The sequence below is a fragment of the Gracilinanus agilis genome, chromosome 2, assembly GCF_016433145.1.
Source record: "Gracilinanus agilis isolate LMUSP501 chromosome 2, AgileGrace, whole genome shotgun sequence".
Classification (NCBI taxonomy): Eukaryota; Metazoa; Chordata; class Mammalia; order Didelphimorphia; family Didelphidae; genus Gracilinanus; species Gracilinanus agilis.
Genome location: NC_058131.1, coordinates 288,262,017 through 288,284,029, shown reverse-complemented (window position 1 = coordinate 288,284,029; position 22,013 = coordinate 288,262,017). Strand labels below are relative to the sequence as shown.

General features: G+C 42.5%; 1 protein-coding gene across 1 annotated transcript in view; it reads right to left on the bottom strand.

The window, feature by feature from the left end:
- Positions 1 to 561: 561 nt before the first annotated feature.
- Positions 562 to 22,013, bottom strand: part of TGM3 (transglutaminase 3) — a 131,473-nt gene continuing 110,021 nt past the window's right edge. The window contains exons 8-13 of the mRNA XM_044659705.1: positions 17,418 to 17,521; positions 14,639 to 14,881; positions 9,526 to 9,837; positions 5,918 to 6,075; positions 2,376 to 2,509; positions 562 to 709 (exon numbers count right to left, since the gene is read on the bottom strand). Coding sequence (XP_044515640.1) covers positions 562 to 709; positions 2,376 to 2,509; positions 5,918 to 6,075; positions 9,526 to 9,837; positions 14,639 to 14,881; positions 17,418 to 17,521 — 1,099 coding nt within the window. The remainder of the gene's footprint in view (positions 710 to 2,375; positions 2,510 to 5,917; positions 6,076 to 9,525; positions 9,838 to 14,638; positions 14,882 to 17,417; positions 17,522 to 22,013) is intronic.

Sequence of the window (22,013 nt, the reverse complement as noted above, 5' to 3'; positions counted from 1 at the left end):
ATGAAGTACTATCTCAAAATTATTTAGGGGGACTATTGTTATTATATTTCTACCCTAGAAGTTCAGTGGTCAAGTAGAGTGCAAATCCAAGATGGGGGGAGGGGGGACTTAGAGAAAAAGCAGAGGAGGCAGCCGTAGCTTGAGGAGGAATTACCTGCTGGGGAATGTGCAAAAGTAAAGTGGGGACATCCTGTGCAGATACCACCTGAGAAGAAAGTGAGTGAGTGTGTATGTGTGTGTGTGTGTGAGAGAGAGAGAGAGAGAGAGAGAGATAGAAGGAGTGCATATATGTACTGGAGAAAGAATATGGGATAGGGGTACATATTTGTGCTTTGGAGAAAGAATATATGTATATGATTATGCACATGAGAAAGAATGTGTGCATGTGCATGATTGTGTGAGATGTGTGTGTATATAGAAAAGGGGATTTGGCAAAGGTATTTAAACAGCCTGGCTCTTGGGTGGGCTTTCCAGGCTGGGTAACGTGGCTACCACAACAAGCCCTTGACCCCAGTGTATTCAGGCAGGAGGGGAGCTGGACAGCAGATAGCTCCAGCCTCCTCATTCGGCCACATCCACAGACATGAAGGCCTTGACAGCTGTAAACTTGCTGCAGGAGAAGTCGAGGACCAGCTGTTTGGTGCCACTCTTGAGAGGGGTGATCTCAAACTTGAAGTTGGAGCGCTCCTTGGGGCGTAGGGACGGCACCCTGCAGGAAAGAGAGAAGCATGAGGAGAGATGCGGAGAAAAGGGAAGCGGATGCCCGGGCTCATGTCCGCAGGGGGATGCAGCTTTAGCCAAACGGCGCTGGCCGTGTGAAAAGACGGGCTCCGCCGGGAATCGCCAGACGTGGGTCCTGGGCTTAACTCTACCATCACAGCTGTGCACCCCTGGACAAGGCCCCGGGCCGCAGTTTCCTGCTCAATTTGTCCTCCCAAATAGAGCAAGTGAGGCCACTTCCGGCTCTGATGGGTTGTTTTCCATGATTTCAGTTCCTGTGGCTAGTGGCAAAGATCCCCGGGCTAGGACGCCTGAGTCACTGACCGAGCTAGAAGGGGTTCAGAGGGAACCCCCACCCAATACGGGGGTCTCCTCCACAGGCGTTCGCCCTGGGAAAACAAAAAGTCCTCCAGGGTTGAGGCATCTGCTGCTTCTTGGGGCTGTACTTTCCAATGCTAGGGATATTAGGAAATCCAACAGTTCTGCTATTCAGTGCTAATAGTTCTTCTGTGTAGTGAGCTGAAGTCTCCCTCCCCATCATTTCTACAAGCGGCTTCTCTCCTAGAGTGCCTGCTGGGGCAAAGCCCGGCAAATCTAATGGCTCTGCACTGGAGCCCCAGACCAGAGCTAGCCTGAAGGACCCCTCTTCCTCCAGGCACCTCTGAAACCAATCAAGTTTCTATTTAGTCATGGAATGCTGGAACTTAAAGGTATCATATAATTGTGTGTGTGTGAGTATATATATATATATATATACATATATATATGATCATTATTATATTATATACATATAATAATGATCATATATATAATGACCATATATAACATATGTAATCTATTAAACATAATATATAATATATATAATAAAATAATGATCATATAATTCTATACATATATAGACTCACATTCTTCAGAGGAGGAAATTGAGGACCAGAAAAACAAAGACAAGTTGGCAACATGGCCTTCGATCTTTACTTTATGTACCAGAACCTCAGGCCGTTGTGGGTGCCCTTAAGATGGTGCTACCTCCCCACGGGCTAGAGTGGAGGTGGGAGGAGTGTAGACACAGCTCCCAGTTTGCCATCCTAGAGATGGCACTGTCTCTAAAGCCTTGAGAATTGCAAGACCCCCCCCAAAACACACCAGATGTAATCGAACCAACTTCCTGAATCACATTGGTTCCAGCCCAGTGCTGAGGCCCCCCAAACTCANTCATTATTATATTATATACATATAATAATGATCATATATATAATGACCATATATAACATATGTAATCTATTAAACATAATATATAATATATATAATAAAATAATGATCATATAATTCTATACATATATAGACTCACATTCTTCAGAGGAGGAAATTGAGGACCAGAAAAACAAAGACAAGTTGGCAACATGGCCTTCGATCTTTACTTTATGTACCAGAACCTCAGGCCGTTGTGGGTGCCCTTAAGATGGTGCTACCTCCCCACGGGCTAGAGTGGAGGTGGGAGGAGTGTAGACACAGCTCCCAGTTTGCCATCCTAGAGATGGCACTGTCTCTAAAGCCTTGAGAATTGCAAGACCCCCCCCAAAACACACCAGATGTAATCGAACCAACTTCCTGAATCACATTGGTTCCAGCCCAGTGCTGAGGCCCCCCAAACTCACTTAATCCTGAGGTTCCCTCGCATGAGACCGCTGCCTTCCACTGTGAGCACGCAATTATCCACTGGCATATCCAGGGGGTTGGCAAACAGAACCCGCACATTTACGGGAGTTTGCACTCTGGCCTGGTCCAGTAACTGTGGAGAGAAGATAGAGATGGCATTATGGCACTGTTTCCCTAGCCCCACCAGTCCCTACTGCTCTGTAGCTAAGCTAGGAGGCAGTGGGGGGAGTGGGTGGTAGGAGGTACAGAGGATTGTGGGAGAAATGGCTAGGGCTCAAGAAACCTGGCTTTCCATTCTGGTTCTGCCCCTTACTCACAGACTGAGAAACTTGGGAAATTAGAGCAGGAAGGTCTCTTAGAGGTCATCTGGACCAGAGATGTCAAATAGTGAGGCCCAGGGACAACTCTCTAGAGGGCTGTCGAGTCAGATTCACATGTAATTGGGAAATACTTAACAAAATAAGTAAAAAATATAACATAATGTTAACATGTGGTTTCTAAGTCTTACGTGGACCGATAGGGATCTTTATGAATGGTTCAGTGGTCCTATTTCTGTTTGAGTTTGATACCACTAATATAGATGAAGACTTGAGGCCTAGGGAGGAGAATTGACTTCTCCAAGGCCACTCAGACTCAGGGAAAGAGCCTGGAAAAGAGACAGGATGCTTGGTTCCTGAGCCAGGGTTCCTTCCTTTCCCAATTTGACTCTGGGAAAAAATACTTGAACTATTGACTCAAAAAAATTGGAAGTTAATTGATATTATTTTACAATATGTTATAATAAAAATAATAACTTCTTAACATGTGTGAGTTTAAACTTTATTCCAATAGACCTATGATCTCAAAGATATGACCAATCTAACCCATTGGTGCCTGAGTATGCCAGGCATTCATGTCTGTGCTCTCCCAGTTTGCTAGGGGGATCTCCCCTGCCACCTCCCGTATTTTCATCTGACACCTTGTTGATAATAGTGGAGCACAGCGGCTTCTTTATCCCTCGCTCTTGCTACCTGACCATACAGTTTTTATTGGGCTCTTCTTCATTAACGCCCTTATTTGCCATTTGTGGCAGCGGGCTTGTACTTTCCCAACCCTCCGTGTGCTTTTCCACTGCTCACAGAAGGGCACTCATTTAAAAAATTCTTCCAGAGATTGTAGTGTTCCATGTTGTGCTGCCAGCCCACTGGGATTAAAAAGATGTGCCTTTTTGTTTATAGGAGAAGTTTGGAGTCATTAAAGAGCTTTGGAATTTCCCCAAATTTCCCACTTTCCTACTCTTGTCCAAAATTAGGCCTTCTTAATGTTTGGTTATGCTCTCCATCCAAGCTATTGACACTGATGGACAAGCACTCTAGGTCACCCATGTGGCTCTGTGTCATAAACTGAACAAACAACATTCTTTCTTCACTTGTTTTTCCAGTGTGGATGGTCAGGTCAAACTGCCTGAAGTGGTTCCGGATCTCTTCCAGGGTTCTGGAGTGAGACACAACCAGCAGAGAAGTGCTCTATCTTTCCCATATCCTTGGGAGGTTGGCTGAGCAGGGATCATCCCAATTAAGGGGGAATAATACAATGACAGCATCCCTGGGATAAATAGTTTGTCTCTGCAGAGCAGCAGGGTAGAAAAATGAAAACAGCATTTGAAATCTGAGGACCAGGGTTCAAATCCCACCTGGGTAACTTTTGGTAAATCACTTAATTTCTCTGGTTCTAAATCTCATTTGTGAAGTGGGCAGGGCTGGACCACAAGACTTGAAATCTGATGATGCTCTTCTGAACCAAATAAGCCTCATGAGTGTGTACTAGAGAAGATCAGTTTGTTTCCCCATCAGGCTATTCTTTTAAAGCCATCCATGGTTAGAGTAATCCTCAGTACACTGTCACAGCACAGATGGGTTAGAAGTAGAGATAAGCCCTCAGAGGGTTCAGGAGACAGCTTGGAAGGACTCTGGCCCCAGAGGAGAGGCTGTGCACTGGCCTCCGCTTGAGAGCTTGATGCCTGATGGGAACCTAGCTTCTTTTCTCTCTAGTTCTCCTCCATCTGGGCTCATTTCTTCCCCTTGCCTGAGGCCAGTGTCCTCTCTTGGCAAGGTGGGCCTTTAGGACTGTTGCTGACAGAGCCCTGATTTTCTATAGCTACAGTGGCTTTGTAGTTGAGCTAGACGTGGCTCTCCTGGCCCCTGAACTGGCCTGCAAATACTGGCGTCGGCAGAGGCTGTAAGACTCCAGAGTCAGGGTCTTAAGACCTTCTGTGCCTCAGTCCTTTCAAAGGAGCACAGGGAGGTGCCCTCTTTGAGCTATACAAAGTGTCTTCTCCAAGTCCCAGAGAATGTTGGGACCCTCCAGAAGATGCTGCTTCCTCAGCTCTCTCCATCTCATTTGTAAAGGGGAGATATGCTTTGCTTCCTTGTAAGACTGAATCCTTCTAAGGATTCAACAAGATAATGGATGTAATTAATCCATATTAATAATATATTTTAATAATAGTGGCTAATGAGTGAATTTTACAATCATATATTAAGAACTTAGCATTCCTAAGGAATTTAGAGCTGGAAGGGTCTTAGAGGCCATCTAGTTCAACCTCTCCATTTGATGGCTGAGGAAATGGGCTCAGAGCATCTCAGAAGGGACCTCAGATGCCTCTAGTTAAAACCTCCTCTTTTACAGATGAGGAAACCTGGGTCTTGGGAGGCTGTGACTTGCCCAAGGTCACACGGGTAGTATGGGGCAAAACTGGATTTCAAACCCAGGTCAGTGCTGTCATTTTACTATCTATTTCTACTGTAAATAGCTGGTAAGATGGATGGGTTGGGGGGAATGGGTGATGTCCTTGGAAAGGACACTGAAGTTTCACCCAGAGAATCCTTCACCAAATGAAGATTTTCAGCCTTAGACTGAAATTGGAAAGGAGGAAAAACTTGGATCCTGATGTGGGCCAACAGGAAAAGGGGGCACTAATAGGCATCATGCAGGAGGATGAATAGTTAACAAGGAAGCAAGCTCCCTGGAAAGCTTGCATCTCTTTTTCCCAACCAGGGTACTGGGTTACTCTGAGGCATTCTGAAGACATCCTTAATTGGTTATGTTGTCCTGGGTTCCTTCATTCCCCCTTTACTGTATATCTCCAGTGTGACCTGAGAAGTTCACAGATGTGACTTAAACCAAAAAAGATTGGTAACTGTTGGGATATAGAAAGAGGAGAAGGTGAAAAGGGGATATGACCATCTATTTCCTCAGGCATGTGAATATGCCACCAGAGAAACAATCTGGTACAAAACCCTAGGTTGAGAAACTAGGTAGGAGTCATGGCTGCCTCTGTGTATATTTGGGAAGGATCATCTTCTTTCAAAAACTGAAGAGTTGTGGGCATGGCAGTGTTTTCAGCAAACCTCGAGATGTGACTACACTCATTTCAAAGTAACGAGTGTATATGTGTTGGGTGAGGGTCCCTTTTTCCCTCCCCCTTGCTTCCAGTGTCTTTGTCCTTTACACTCCCCCTTCCACCCCATTCCCCAACCCCACCGTAGCAGCATCCTTTTACCTCCATAGTGATGGCAGGGTTGTCCAAAATGACGTCTCTCTCCACCACTACCTCAGCCTCATCTTCGACTTGACACACAGCAGTGACACGGATCATGTTGTCTGCCGTCATGAAGTTTTCATATTGAGAGTATGAGATCTTTACCGGGTACTCTGCCTCTGGAAGGAGAATTCCAAGAATGAGTGGGACAGGGTTATCTTAGGATGTGAATATGAAGCTAGGCCACTCTGGGGAAATGTTTCCTGGCCAATACTTGGCTGACTTCCTTCTTAGCTAATCTCTGATAAAAACACCTTCTTCCTGTGGATGTTGAGGTGGCCACACACCTGGTGCTAACAGTTACCCTGGGATTAGGATAGGACATCCACTGTAAAAGAATTGAGCAGACTCCCAGCAGGCCAGACTTACATATTGGGGAAAGTTTTCAAGAGCTTGGGCACTGCTGCTCTCCTAGAGAAGAACAAAGGATGTTTACATTCCCAGGGCCCAGGCATGTCTGGGCACAGAGGGCTGCCCAACCTGGGAGTGATGCTCTTCTTTCCTTCCCTCATTCACCAGTCACTGAAAGTGACCCCAAGTGGGAGTCACAGACTACACTTGAGTTTGACAGGAAGACTCACATGGGCCCTAAAGGATGGCATTTCTTAAACTCAAAGCAAATTCTGAGGTTGCCAGGTAAAGGAGAGGTATGGAACCTAGACCAGCAGTTTCTGCATTGGTTTCAGGCTCTCCCACCTGCCTAACGGTCTCATTACAAAGTTTAGGATAGATGTAGGTCTCCTCCTTTCCAGGGGGCATTCTATCTCTGGGGCATTCTGCCCAACATCTTGCTTTATGGTCCCAAGATGTTTCATGTAAGTTATGGAATTTGATGATCATGACAACTCCAGGAGGTAGGTAGTGCAGGGGTTATTATTCCATTATTATTATATTATTTTATTATTTTAGACATTATTATTATTATAGACAAGGAAACTAAGACTCAAAGAGAAATAGTTTGCTTGTGGTCACTTAGTGAGTTGCTGGTCTCAAATCCAAGTGACTTGCTCCTACTATGTTGGCCTTTGCCCCTTGAGGAGGAGAGGGATCAGATGTCTTCCTTTCTTCTTTCCCCTCCTCCTCATACTAGTCAGATGGCAAAGACATCGCTGAGCCTGACTCATGTGCCTCCCTTCAGAAACCCATAGCTACTCTACAGAGACTTTGCATTATCAGTGACATGACTCCCAAAGTCAGATTGGATAGGCCTCAGCACCTGAGAGAGGCAAAGACACAAATGAGCAAGTGGGACTTTGCCTCCACTCATCAAGCCACTTCACCACTGTTTGCCTGTTTTCTCATCTGTAAAATGATGGAATTGAATGAAATGATCTCTGTTGCCCCTTTATGGGGCAGGTAGGTGGCACTGGGTCTGGCGTTGGGAAGACTCATCTTCCTGAGTTAAAAATCTAACCTCAGACAGTTACTAGCTGTGTGACCCTAGGGAAGTCATTTAACACTGCCTGTCTCAGTCTCCTCGTTTATAAAAATGATGGAATTGAAGAGATTCTTTGTTGTTTCTTATAGCTCTGACATTCTAGAATTCTACAGCCTCCTAATCGGTCCCCCTCCATGTCTGTAGTCTCTAATCTTTCCCACCAAGGTAAATTTCCTAAAGTGTATCCCTCCCCTGCCTGAGAACATTCACTTTCTTATTGCTTATAAGGTTCAAGTGCAAACTCCTAAACGTGTTATTTAAAGCCTTTTTATAAAGATTATATCTGGTCCCATCCAGCCTACCTTGGGAGGCTGCTCAGAGACACCAAGAAGGAGAGTATGGGGTCCTATCAGGAAAACTCGAGTTTAAATCTGGCTGTATGATCCTGGGCAAGTCACTTCACTGCTGTTTACCTTAGTTTCCTCATCTGTAAATGGAGGGGAGCAGGTAATAACAGTAGCTACCTTCTAGAGTTGTTGGGAGGACTAAATGAGATCTCTAAACTTCAGTTTCTTTACTTGTAAAATGGGGATTATAAGAAATGTACTATATTACTACTAATACTACAATCTACTATTTAATAGGGTTGTTGTGGGGAAAATGTAATTTCTTTAACCATAAAGCACTATTTTTTATTGTTTTTATGATGATGTTCTGTCACTGGGAGAAGGTGTAAAGGAAGGTCTATGGTTACTACAGTTTCTTCCCAACCAGAACCCAAGTAAGAGGAGAAGTTGTAGTTCAGGCCCAGCAGAGGCCCCTGGAGCTACAATATATCACCCAACCTTGAGAAAATCTTTCATCTGCGAACCTTAGAGCACTTCTGCCAGTTCCCAGCCTGCCTCAGTCTCTTCTTGGACCATCTTTCTGTCTTCCCACTAGTAACCTGGATTCTGGCTCTGGGTCTCTCCACATGAATAAATCAGTCTTTGCTTTATTTTATTGGGGCCCATGCAAGGGGGTGCTGGTAAGTGCCTACCAACTAAAAAGTTAATCTGCATTTTTAACAGTTACTTCATTACTTTCTTAAATGTAGACAAAAAAAGCAAATAACTTGAGCCCTGATTTGTAACATTTAATGATTTCCAATGTGTAAACGCACACACTGAAAATTTAACAAATGGCTCTAGAGAGCTGCTGCGAGCTGGCTCCAGCCCCCTGTCATTTCACTCCACTCCAGACCTTGCTGCTCTGTGTGCATTCCCTCCCCTGCCCCATTCGTATCCTGGAGCATAGGGATGGCCTTGCTTACTTGTAGGATCTCACACAGTGCCTAGCACATAGGAAGTATGAAATAAATGTTCTATCTTGCTACAAATAAGTGAACAAATAAAAACATTTATTAAGTAATTACTATGTGCAAAGTGCTCTGCCAAGGGCTGGTAATACAAATAGAAAAGAAAGGCAGTCCCTGATTTTAAGGCATTCATGTTCAAATGGGGGAGATAACCCACAGATCTACCTATCTATCTATCTATCTGTTTATCTATCAATTACTGTCTATCTCTGAACTATCAATCTCTGTAGTTATCTATCATCCATCTATCTACTCTCAAATTTGTCTTTAATCAGCTTATCGATCGATCTATCTTGATATTTCTTTATCTATCTATCTATCTATCTATCTATCTATCTATCTATCTATCTAATTATCTTGCCCTTCAAGGCTTGCCTTCTCCCTCCATCTTTACTTGTTGAGCTAACCTGGAACCTTACAGGTCTCTTCTTGACTTGTACTGCATACTCCTATAGTTAGCTCCATTATTTTCCACACTTTAGGGCAGAATCAATAAGCATCAATAAGCAATCAATAAACCTCTGTCACATACTTACTATGTGCTAGACATCATTCTAGGTCTAGGGGTTCTCTCCCTCAGAGTTCTCTCCTCCAGAGATCTTACCTTCCATCTAGAGAGACAACATTCCTACCTCCTTTATAACAGTATTAACTCTGTAACTTTGGGCAAATCACTTGCTTTTTCTGAGCCTCACATTTGGGATCTGTGCAATGGGGACAATAATCTCTGCAATGTCTATCTTCTTTGTAAGGATTATAATATATGCTGAGCATTCTGTCAATTATAAATTGTGGAAGAAGAGGGAATTATTAAGGGAAGAGCTCCCAAGTTACCTTCTTGAGGGTTCAGAGAAGCTGTGAAGGAACTCTTCCACACCTCATGTACCAGGGTCCCGTTATACACAATAGTCCAGGCTGTCATGTTCACTGTCACAGTCTTCCAGTCGCTTGACTTGTTTTTAAGCTGCAGGTCCAGGTTGACCTCTTTCCCCACTTCCAGGGTGCCATTGACCTTGAATTTCCCAGAGATGCTGGAGGGCTTCTCCTCTGACCTTCCTGTCTCAGATGATGTGGCACCGAAACTCCCAGAGTCCGGCTTCAGCTTCTGCAAAGCCTTCCGGAACGTATCCCTCTCTTGCTTGGAACCTGTGCAACAGAGGATGGAGAAAGTGTTAGAGGAAGGAGTCTTAGGTGTTTGGAGGCTGCCTTAGAATAGTGGCAAGACTGCTAGACTGCAAAATTTGAGGTCTAGTCTTGTCTGTTATCGATTTGCTGGGTGACTTGGGGCTAGTGGCTTCCCCTCAGATTTCTGTGTCCTCATCTGTAAAACAGGGAAGTTAGGCTCCTGGATAATCTCTATTTAGGTTCCTTTCAGCTTCAAGATTCTAAGTCTGACTCAGTTTCAAGTCCACAAACATATAGGAAGTTTCCGATACATGCATACATATCCACTGGGCTAGGCACCAGGGACATAAACACGGATATAAGACAGATGCTATTAAGGAATAATCTAAGGACAATTCCAGGTCTGACATTCTCCATCCTCAGGTCCATTCCAGCTCCTACAGTCTGCATTTTAGGTTGTATCTGTCTATGCCTGGGAGCTAGTGCCAAGCCCCAATCTCTAAGACCGCCATACAAAATAAGGGCTGTCAAGGGAAAGAAGGGAGATGACAGCACTGGCCCCACCTCTCTAATCTCCTCCCAGATTGGCCCTAGGAGAGGGATCAGCTCCAGCTCTCAAGGGACAGCCAGATTACCAGAGCAGCCAGGTTCCTGTAGTCTTGGCTCCTCTTGGCTTCTCCCCATCCTTTAGCGGAGATGTAGGCTGAACAGCTCAGGCCAAGAGCTACTCTGGCAGCTGTATTTCTGTGCCCAAACTGTTTTCCTGCAGAAAGGGGAGTGCTCACACTGGGACAATGTAGGTCAGCTTCTGGGGTTTGCCCAAGGTTCTGGACTTCCTACTCCTGTTTTCAGTCTTTAGTATTTCTGTTGTGCAGAATGCTTAGCAACCACTTTTATGAGCTACTCCTTGGGGCAAAGTTGGCGTCATTAGGTGAGGAAATTGAGGCTGACTGGTCAAATGACTCAGCTTCATGTCATGCAGGGGCTAAGGCAGAGCCCAGAACTCAGGTTAGGTCCCCTGGATGCCACAGGGTCATTCTCCCACTTTGAGGGTCCAGTAAGGCATGGAAGTAGCCAGTTGAAGCTACATGGGGCCAGTAGGGAAAAGGGGAGTAGACCTGGATCTGCCAATGACTCTTTTGTGATCCTGGGCAAGTCATTTCTCATTTCTGATGTCCAGTTTCCCCATCTATTACATGGGGATATTAATACCTCATAGGGTTCTTATGAGGCAAAAATGAGATACTGTATATGAAAACTTATATACAAATGCATTTGATAAAGTGCTTCTTATGATAAGTTGTGGCCTATTTATTAAATACTGCTTTTGATTCTAGTTTTACCCTTTATTCTAGGCTTTTTGCATCAACATGACGTTAGCCTGGAATGAGTCATACATTGGATGTTAATCTGCCAAGGCTTATTTTTATTCTGCATTCAGGCACTTTCTGAGGTTTTAGTCTCCACTCTTAGGTAAAGTCTCACTATAGAATGGTGACTTAAAGCCCACAGCTCTATATAAGCTGAAGGTGAGGTTACTGGTGGGGATGGAACAGCCAGTGTCTGTTTACAAAGGAATCTTCTTTCTGGCACTGATTCTGACCAGGACTATTTTCTCCATAAGAACCATGAAATAGAGAATATCAGATCTGGAAGAGATTTTAGAACAGATGATTTGGTTCTGGAAGGGACCTTACAGGCCATCGACTCCAACCCTCTCATTTTATTTTTTTAATTTTTTAATTTTTTATTTTTTAAAACCCTTACCTTCTGTCTTGGAGTCAATACTGTGTATTGGCTCCAAGGCAGAAGAGTGGTAAGGATAGGCAATGGGGGTCAAGTGACTTGCCCAGGGTCACACAGCTGGGAAGTGTCTGAGATCAGATTTGAACCCAGGACCTCCCGGCTCTAGGCCTGATTCTCAATCCACTGAGCTACCCAGCTGCCCTACAACCCTCTCATTTTAAAGGTAGGAAACAGGTCTGGAGAGAAAAGATCTATCAAAAGTCATTCTGGGAGTTGGCAGCTTCTGCATCCTCTGAGCCAGGGACAGACAAGCAGGAAGCTTGGCATGTTACCTTGTATAATTATCCTAAAATCCAAAGTTTAAGATCTTTTAAAGTAATTTTAGGAAAAGAAAATCACCAACACTCGAACCAAGAAAGTAGATCTTCTGGTGAAGATGTCATAAGGATGCTTATAGAAATCACACTCTACATCAAGAGATCTAGAGTGAACTTTTGGATATAATAAACTGAACTGAAGGGGTTTGAACTTATCGTTCATTCTGAATGTAAAACTCTTATGCCAAAGGGGAGTATCCCCAACTGGTTTTTTGTCAATGTGTCTATCAATCATTTTTTTCTTCTTTCTTTCCCTCTTATCCCTCAAATTATTATAATTCCCCCTATATAAGGTACAATATTTTATACCCCCTAGTGAATTTTAAGTACATATAGATTCCATATGGTTCACTGGCGAAACCTGACATGTTAATTTCCTGAGAAATCCAAGTAAGGAGATTTATTTATTTATTTTATTTTCAATTATTTCATTTTTTAAAATCCTTACCTTCCATCTTGGAGTCAATACTGTATATTGGCTCCAAGGCAGAAGAGTGTTAAGGGCTAGGCAATGGGAGTCAAGTGACTTGCCCAGGGTCACATAGCTGGGAAGTGTCTGAGGCCAGATTTGAACCCAGGACCTCCCGTCTCTAGGCCTGGCTCTCAATCCACTGAGCAACCCAGCTGCCCCCAAAGTAAGGAGATTTAACATATTGGTATCCAAAAGAATCAGGGGGGGTGGGGTGGGGATTGTGTGAAGGAAATCATTGAGTGGGCTGGGTCACAAGGACAGAAAGGCAGCCACAAAAAGGCTGCAATAGTGTCAAGAGCTCACCAGCCTGGAGGCAGGACGGATGTCCCCTGGACTGCCCACCTCGGCAGCCCAGACAAAATAGAAAGCCACAGCTGGCTCCCAAGATGTGACGTGTGAGAGTTAGTGGGTGGAGAAAAAGTTTGCTAAAGGGAGGCAAGAGAGGATTTAGTGCTCTTCTCTCCTGTTTGTTGCAGGCTGCACTTCCCTGTGAGTGTGGCTAGGGGGCCCTAATGAGGGCCACAGAATAGCAAGCTAAATGGAGCAGCAAGGAAAGTAACCTATATATCTGGCTCTTATTTTCCCATACTTTTCCCCTACTACTTTTGATTTAATAAAATTATTAATTTAAGGCCAGTTTCATAATTTTCCCTCTTATAACCTGTAGGGACAAGCTAGACAGGCAGGGGTTGTGAATGGGCCCAAAGCAATCTTAGAAAAGGAAGAGGGAGAGGGGAAAAAAAGAAAGAATGGAAGAAGAGGACAAACTATAGAGAAAGGAAGGAATGAAAGATAAAAAGAGTTAATAAAGGACATAAACCTAGGAACCTAGAGACCTTGATTTTAAAAGTCTTGACTTTACTACTAATTAGCTGGGTCACCTTAGGCAAGTCACTACCTTTCTGGGCCTTAGTTTTCCTATCTGTGAAATTCCAGGGCTGGACTATATTACACCTAGAAGGTTCCTTTCATCCTGAACACTACATATTCTCTGCTCTGAGTTCTGTTTTGTGTTCCCTTTTAATTCTGATGCTTTCTGGCATGTCTTCAGTTACATTTTTATCTTTTATCGTCTGAGGTATCTTTCAGGATGATATTCTTTGTTCTAAGCTCTGTGGTCCATTTGATGTTCTATGTCCTGAGGACCCTTCCACATTCTCTGCTTTAAGATCCCTGCTTGCAGGAGCAGCTAGATGTCTCATTGGAGAGAAAGCCAGGCCTGAAGATAGGAGGTCTTAGGTTCCAAGTGGGCCTCAGACACTCCCTAGCTGTGACCTTGGGTAAGCCATGGAACTCCAAATGCCTACCTTATTGCTCTTCTACTCTGGAACCAATACTCAGTATTAATTTTAAGACAGAAGGTAAGGGTTTTGGAAAAAAAAATCCCTGCTTTCTCCAACACAGACCATAGCCGAGGATTCCCTATGGATTTTTTTAGGTGCCATTTTGTGATGCCAGTGTTGTCACTTCCCCAACTGGGAAAGCTTTCCTGAGGTCAGCTGGGGACAAAGCTCTCTGCTAGCCATGATGACAGAGATCACCACAACACGGTCCCTGATATCTGGAGAAGACAGTTATGGTCTAAGTGGCCTTTGATTCTTCCCTACTTTGCTGGCTTCCCTACGTTATGTCGTCGCCTGGCTTGCTTCTCAGTGATCGGTGCTTGTAGGCATCAAGGTCTTCTTTTGGACCCAGCCCTTTGTTGGAGGTTATTTGGATCAGATCACTTCCCTGCCAAAAATTAAACGGCTGCCTCCTGCCTAAAGGACACAGTCGGATCTCATGAGCTTGGCATTCATGGGCAGCCACCACCTGGCTTCAGGCTGATGGCTTGTTCTTCCTTTCTTAATATGGCCTGGATGCTTTTGCTCCCATTGATCCATTCAGCTGAAGACATGGCCTTTGCCATTTAGAATCTTCCCTATCTTTCAAGACCACCTCTTCCATGAAGCCTCTCCCACCTCCTCTTCTCTGATCCCTTCCTGACACTTATTTCACATTCCCTAAGAGCATCATTTCTGGTCATGGCTTCTTTCTCCCCTAGACAGCCAGCTTGGTGAGGACAGAGATCACGCTTTATTCATCTTTCTATGTCTTAGGACCTTAAAACCCAACATCTGCTGGAGCAGTGAATGAGGGAGAGCCAAGTCGTGGCACCCTCCGGATCTCAGGGCATGAGAGAGACGGGCACTGTGGCTCCTGTGTCTGGCCCTGGGCCCTTCCTTACCTTCAGGATACTTGTATTTGTCTGTGACGTCCACTCGAGAGTTGCTGCCCACAGCCTTCGTGCTGATGAACTTGCCCACCGAGTCAGTTTTGGTGGAGTTTCGCCTGCTGCTTCCATCGGGGTTAACCATCCAAGTGATAGAGTCAGCATTCACTTCGGCAAACACAAAGGGCATGTCAAAATCATAGTTCACATCACCTTGCCGGACGGCCACGACGGAAGCAGGGCCACACTGGAACACTCCTGGGACACAAAGAGCAGACGGAGGGTAAAGATGCAGTCCAGACATCCCCACCCCTGTGCTTCTCCCTCCACATGAGAAGGCCCCCCAAGTACCCCACTTCCTTCCTTTCTCTACCCTGTTTCTCTAAATCCTACCTCTCCCTCGAGAACCAGATCAAGTCCAGCTCCTCCAGAAAGTCTTCCCTAAACACCTAATCTCAGAGGGATTCTCCCTCTTCTCACCTCTTATAGATTGTACCCCTCCCCGAGGTCTTGTCATAAGCTTCCCAGGATTGTTAGATTTTCTGTGTGGGTTTCTCCATTGAGAAGGGGATATCCTCAGGGATAGAAACCATACTGTGTGTTCTTATATTTGCTAGTGTTGGAGCAGAGTCAAACTGAAGTTTGGCAGGATCATTTTTACATCGTTCCTCCAGGGCCTTTACCCTTTGATGAGAAGTACTAGAACTAGTGGATGGATCATTAATTTTGAGGGACTTACATGACTACATTAAAGAATGATTAATGTGACAAATAGGTTATAATATAAAAGGCTAGAAACATTTTTGTTCAAGTACCAAAGGATTGGTAGATTGAGGGCAGGGAGCACATCCTATCTGAACTTTGTTATCTTCTTCAGCCCCAGCATAGCATTCTACATTTAAAAAGCTCTTGAGAAATATTTTCCCAATTGAATCCTTTAATGTTAGAAAAGGTCAAAGATGAGACAAGGCATTAATTTCTGGGCCATGTAACTCTGAAAAATGAAATGGTGTTACACCTATCAGATTGGCTATCAAACAGAAAAGGAAAATGACAAAAAGTGGAACAGATATGGGAAAATAAAGACACCAACGCACCATTGGGGGAGTTGTGAACTGATTCAACCACTCAAGAGAGCAATTTGGACCTATTCCTATTAAACAGTACATACCTTTTGATCCAGCAATACCATTCCCAGGTTTGTATCTCAAAAACATAAAAAAAGGGGGGGAGATTTATATGTACAAAAATATTTAAAGCAGCTCTTTTTATGGGGGAAAAGAATTGGAAAGTGAGGGGACACCCATCAATTGGGGAATGACTGAGTAAGTTATAGAATATGATTGTGATGGAATACTATTATGCTATAAGTAAGAAATGATGAGCAGGAGGAACTCTGAAAAGCCTGGAAAGATTTACACAAACTGAAACAAGGTGAACTAAGCAGTACCAGGAGAACATTGTACACAGTGACAGCAATACTCTATAACAAACAGCTGTGAATAACTTAGCTATTTTCAGCAACACAATGATAAAAAACATTCCTAAAGGATTCATGATAAAAAATGCCATCTGCTTCCAGAGAAAGAATTGGTGGAATCTGAATCCAGATCAGAGCAAACTTCTTTCACTTTCTTTCTTAACTTTTTTTGTTTGCGATTCCTTCCATAAAAAGATTAATATGGAAAAGATTAATATGTTTTACATGATGGCACATATAAAGAATATATCATATTGCTTACCATCCCACTGGAGTGTTGGGGAGGGAAGGAAAGAGAAAATTCAAGAATAAAAATTCTTTTTAAAATGTTGGAAACTGTTTTTACATGTAATTGGGGGTAAATAAAATACAATTAAACAACAAAAACAACAAAAAAGGAACAGCAATAGATTTGCTGTCAGAAAACTTCATTTCAAATCCTAGATCTCTTATCACTTAATTATGTATCTTTGGTTAACTCATGCTACCTTTCTCAGTCTCAAACATAAAATGAGGGGATTGGAAAACATGACGTCCAAAGTCTCATCCAATTCTAAGTTGTAGGTGCCTATGAAAAGCTAATGGCCTCTATTTGGGTTGGACTAGTTAACCAATGGATTCATCTTTTCAAATGATAAAAATTCTCATGATCCCCTGAGTTAAAAAATGAGGAGAGACCCATGTGAGCTCCCTGTCAAAATGAGCAGGACCTTGAAAGAAGGATAGAACCTGGATTCATAGAGAGAAGGAGGGAGGGCATTACAGACACTAAGAAAAGACAGAAAAAGAACACAAGGTATGGTTGAGTTTTGGGATGGTATGGTCATGCTGGAACAGAGGATCTGAGGTTGACAAAAATGGGAGATAAAATTGGAATATAGGTGGTAAGGCTGGATTATTAAATGCAGACTTCATCCTGAGGGTAGAAGGGAACCACTGAAAGTTTTGGGGCAGACCATATGACATGTTGAAAGTAGTCATTTGTGAAGTTTTCCTTTGGTAAATTTTAAATCCCAGGATGGATTCCTAATACCTATAGTATGGTTCAGGGTAGTTGCCTACCCTATCTTTAAGTGATATGAGGTTAGGGGAATGCAAATTTATTTTATTAGTCAAAACCAATCAAAATAAGGGAATTAAATTTGCTAGGGAAAATGTCATCTCAAAGACAAATTGAAATAATTTTGGTATCACCTATGTCATCTTCCCCATTTCTCTCCATTAATAGAAGAAATAAATATTTTGCTGACCCACATACCAGGACCAAGGAGATATTCAAGGGAAAGTCAGACCAACTTAGTTTTACTATGTTACCTTGACTCCTCTCCTGTGGGGTTGCATCCAAAACCTGCCATCCATTATATACTTGGCCCAAGTCAACTCGAACAAACCAGGCTTCATTCCAGACATGGAAGTTCCTGAATGACCAAATCAGAGTTACTTAGAGCATTAGAGTCATGTCAACTAGATCATTACACTCATTTTATAGATAGAGAAATGAGGTCAAGTGATTTGTTCAAGATAACCCAATTAATTACTGGCAGAAGAAGAACCAGGTTTCCAGCCCAAGGACCTTTCCACTGCACCTCTTGACTTTCTGAGAGAACATGAATCAACAATATACATTTTTTAATCTGGGTTATACCTATATTATAATGCAAAGCACATTTCCATATTGTTTATTTTTTGCCAAAGAACACTCATGCAAAACCCCAAATCCCAAAATAAGAACACAAATAAATGAAAGTGCAAAACTATATGCTTTGATCTGCATTCTGACTCCAGCAGTTCTTTCTCTGGAGGTGGATAGCATTCATTGTCCCAAGTCCCTCAGAAATGTCCCAGATCTTTGTATTGCTGAGAGTAGCCAAGTCATTCACAGTTGATTATCGTGCAATATTGCTGTTACTATGTACAATCTTCTCTGGGTTCTGCTTATTTTGTTCTTCAAAGAATAAACAATATCTCTTAAATAATTACTATGTGCCAGGCACCCTCCAAGCACTGCTCTCTCTTTCCCACAAGGTCTCTGGGCAAGGTCCCATCCTACGGTCTTAATCCCAGTAGCTCATTACTGCATCTCTCTCTACTCCCAGTTTAATCCATAAAAGCCTCCAAAATAAAACTTAAGTATAACTTGTATTAGTGAAATTCTGCCAGGACCAAGTTCAAGCATCTACAAACTTCTCTTGAAGCTCCTGAGAGGGAGTATGGGATAATGGAAATAGCACAGGCCAGGAAAAAACCAAACCAAACCAAAACAAAAGAACTGGGTCCCCATCCTGCTCTGGCACTTACTATGTGGTCATGTCATCTCTAAGATCTTCATTTTCCTATTCTGCAAAATCAGGATGAATAATATTCACCCTACCTATCTCACAGGGTGATTGCAAGGAAAACACATTGTAAACTTCTAAATGATTAAAAATGGGAGTTGTTTTGGGTTTGGAGATGATTGAAAATCAATAGGGATTAAGAGTCTGACTGAAAGCAGTAAAGGGTGTATGTGGGAGGGAGTAAAGTCTGGGTATTCAAAGTTAATAATTTTTGAAGGGTATATCATGGCAATGTTACAAATAACAGTTTCCCGAGATCTTAGTGAATTATTTGAGAGTCTTGCTTACTATTTTTATGCACAAGATGTACAAGATGGCAGAATGTGGTTTAAGCAATAATACATTTTGACCAATTCAGGCTTGTTTGAGTGACTAGGCCCAAAGAGTGCTCATTAAAGGTTCCATGCTAACTTGGAAGAAGGCAATAATAGAATCTCAGGGACCTGTGCTTTATCCCATATGGTTTAACATTTTAATCAATGACAGATAAAGGCACGGATGGCGTACATATCAAATTTTCAGGTGACAGTTTGAGAGGGTTAGCTAACATGACTTTTAAATCAAATAGGCAACCATCTAAAGTCTTATCATTATATTAAAAAAATCAACTTTCCAAGTACCAGATAGGGGAATTTGGGCTCACTAGCAGTTTGTGTGGAAAAAAAAGATATGAGGGTCTTCAGTGAACTGCAAGATTAATATGAGTTACAACTGTGAAATAGGAGCCTCAAACCTCCTGAGGTCTTGGAACAGGGATAGAGACTTGACCTGTGACTTGTTTAGTATTGAGAACTTCTAGATGAGGAAACTCTCTCTACTGTTGCAGGCCAGCAACATCTCTATACTTCATGATCTTGGCTTTGTGACTTGCCTGGAGTTATACAACAGGTTAAGTGTCAAATAGGGAACTTGAACCCAGGCCTTCCTGACTCCAAAACAAGCTCTGTAGCCATGATGCCACCCTCTCTCTTTAGTCTGAGGCTATCCTCAAAGAGATGCCCAGGAAATAGGATCAGGGAGGTCATCATTTTGTCATACTCTGAACTCATCAGACAACATCTGGGGCATCCTGCTCAGTTCTGGTGAGCATAGTTTAAAAATGCTTTGAAAAGCTAGAGAGGATCCTCAGAAGAGCAATTAGAATGGTAGAATGCTTTAAGACCATGTGATATGAGGACTGGTTGAAGAAAATGGGATGTTTCGCTTGCACAAGAGAATTCTCAAGGGTGGATAAATTATCTTCAAGTATTTGAAGATCTTTCAGGTGGGTTAGGCTTGTTCTTTTGGCCTAATGGACAAAACAAGGAGCAATCAAGCAATAAATGTTTATTAAGTATCTACTATGTGCCAGGCAAGGTACTAAGCATTGGGGCAATGAGTGGAAGTTGCAAAGAATCAAACTTAAGCTTGATATCAGGAAACATTTCTTAATAATTAAAACTATTCTATATACAGTGGGTAGCCTCAGGAGATTAGTAGGTTCCTCATCACTGAAGGACTTTCAGCAAATTTGATGGGAATTTAAAAATTTCTGTTTGTCATTTTTTATAATCTGTAGCTCAATGCGATTTCTCCTACAACTTTTGGTTAACTAAAAGCCTGTCTCTTGTTAATATTAACTTCACCCTACCAAAACTTGATTCATGAAGCAACAGAGTTAAGGGAAGACTTTAAACATTCTTGAGATAAGAAACCAAATGAAAAGAAAAAGGGACTATAAAATCTTTAAAACTTCCTAAAAATATTATATTTGTGGAAGAGTTTTCCTGATGCCAAGTCTTCCTGATATGTAAATCCCTTCCTCTTAATTAGCCCATTGTGACTTTCTTAAAATGTATCCTTGTAGTTTTGAAACATAGTATTCTGTAAACTTGGTGTTTAATCTATAACTTGACTTAGTTTACCTATAGAGTCTGTTTAACAAGGTTTGCTTCCTTAGGGGATATATGAGATTATGACTTTGCTTAACTAAGTTTGTTAAACTTTTATAATATTGAAGGAAGCAAGGGGTTATGAATCTTTTTTTTTTAACCTTTACAGCCTGAAAGAATATACAAGGATGAACTATGTAAAAGAATTATTTCTGTCACTCTGACGTAATTTTGACTGGAAGAAATCTTACTAGAATCCTAATTGGGATTCAGGAGTTACTTTTCTACCCCTCTGAACCTTTGCTTAAGCATAATAAAACTAGGTTTTTACCTCTAAAATTTTTGTGTTGTAGTAGAACTATTTCAGCAGCAGTTATTTACATGAACTCAAAAAGGAGATATTTCTTCTATGATACAAAGAAAGTCTAATCTCTTGAGGGCTTCTTATTCAAGTATGATTTAAACCAGATGGCTTTTGAGGCACCCCTAGATTCTGTGACTTTGCTACAGTGATCTCTCAAGCTATGAACTGATCTGTACTCACAGCTATACCAGTAGTTGTACCCATCTCTACTCAGTTCCCAGATCTATTCATTCAATCAACCCACATTCGGCAAAGCCCCAGGATCTGCACAGTTGGAGGACAAAGAAATACAAATCCCTCCTGCCAGGAGTTTGGTCTAGTGCAGTGATTCCCAAAGTGGGCACCACCGCCCCCTGATGGGTGCTGCAGCTATCCAGGAGAGTGGTGATGGCCACAGGTGCATTTATCTTTCCTATTCATTGCTATTAAAATTAAAAAAATAATTTCCAGGGGGCTAAATAATATTTTTTTCTGGAAAGGGGGCGGTAGGCCAAAAAAGTTTGACAACCACTGGTCTAGTGCAAAGAACACTGGACTTAAAAGAAAGGTTCAATTTCTGCCTCCTTCACTTGCTACCTGTGTGATCCTGGGCAAATTTGCTTCCCTTTTCTGAGTTTCAGGTTCCTTCTCTGTAAAATGGGAATAATATATCTGCTCAGCTTTCCATTCTGGAATGTTGTGAGAACTGAATGAGTTCCTGGGCATGAAATCTCTTTTGAAAAGTAATTCACAAATGAGAAGTGACTACTGTTATTAGCAGAGATGATAAAGAATTTTAATAGAGAGAATAGGCACTGCAAAAATAACTGTGCAGTCTAAGAGACTATGTTAACCTTCCCTGAGACAATAAACATCACAAAGGTTTAGGGAAAGGAGAAGTTTGGGTTTGGGATGGTCAGGGTGGGCTTCTTGGAGAAGGCTAGACTTGATCATAGAATCACAGATCTGGAAGGGACCTCTCTCATTTTATAGATAAGGAAACTGAGGTCCAGTGAGGTTAAATGACTTGCCTAGGGTCAAACAGGTAATGTTTCTATCCACAATCTAGTGAGTCCATAATCTAGTGATTTAGTCCCTGCATTCAATCAACCCTCAGGATTTGACATTCCAAACTCCTTCCTCCTATGGGGTTAGCTAGGGCCAGGAGACCTTCATTATATTTAGCAATTTGAATATTCTCAAGAGACTGTTTTACACTGGAGAGATAAAAGCCTATTCTTAGAACTTCTCCAAATCCAAGCCCTGTGCGGCCCTCTGCCCAGGCTCCATTAGTGCCTTCTCCTTCTTGAAATTATTTTTTATTTGTCTGTGTAGAGATTGCAACCCCCTTAGTGGAATG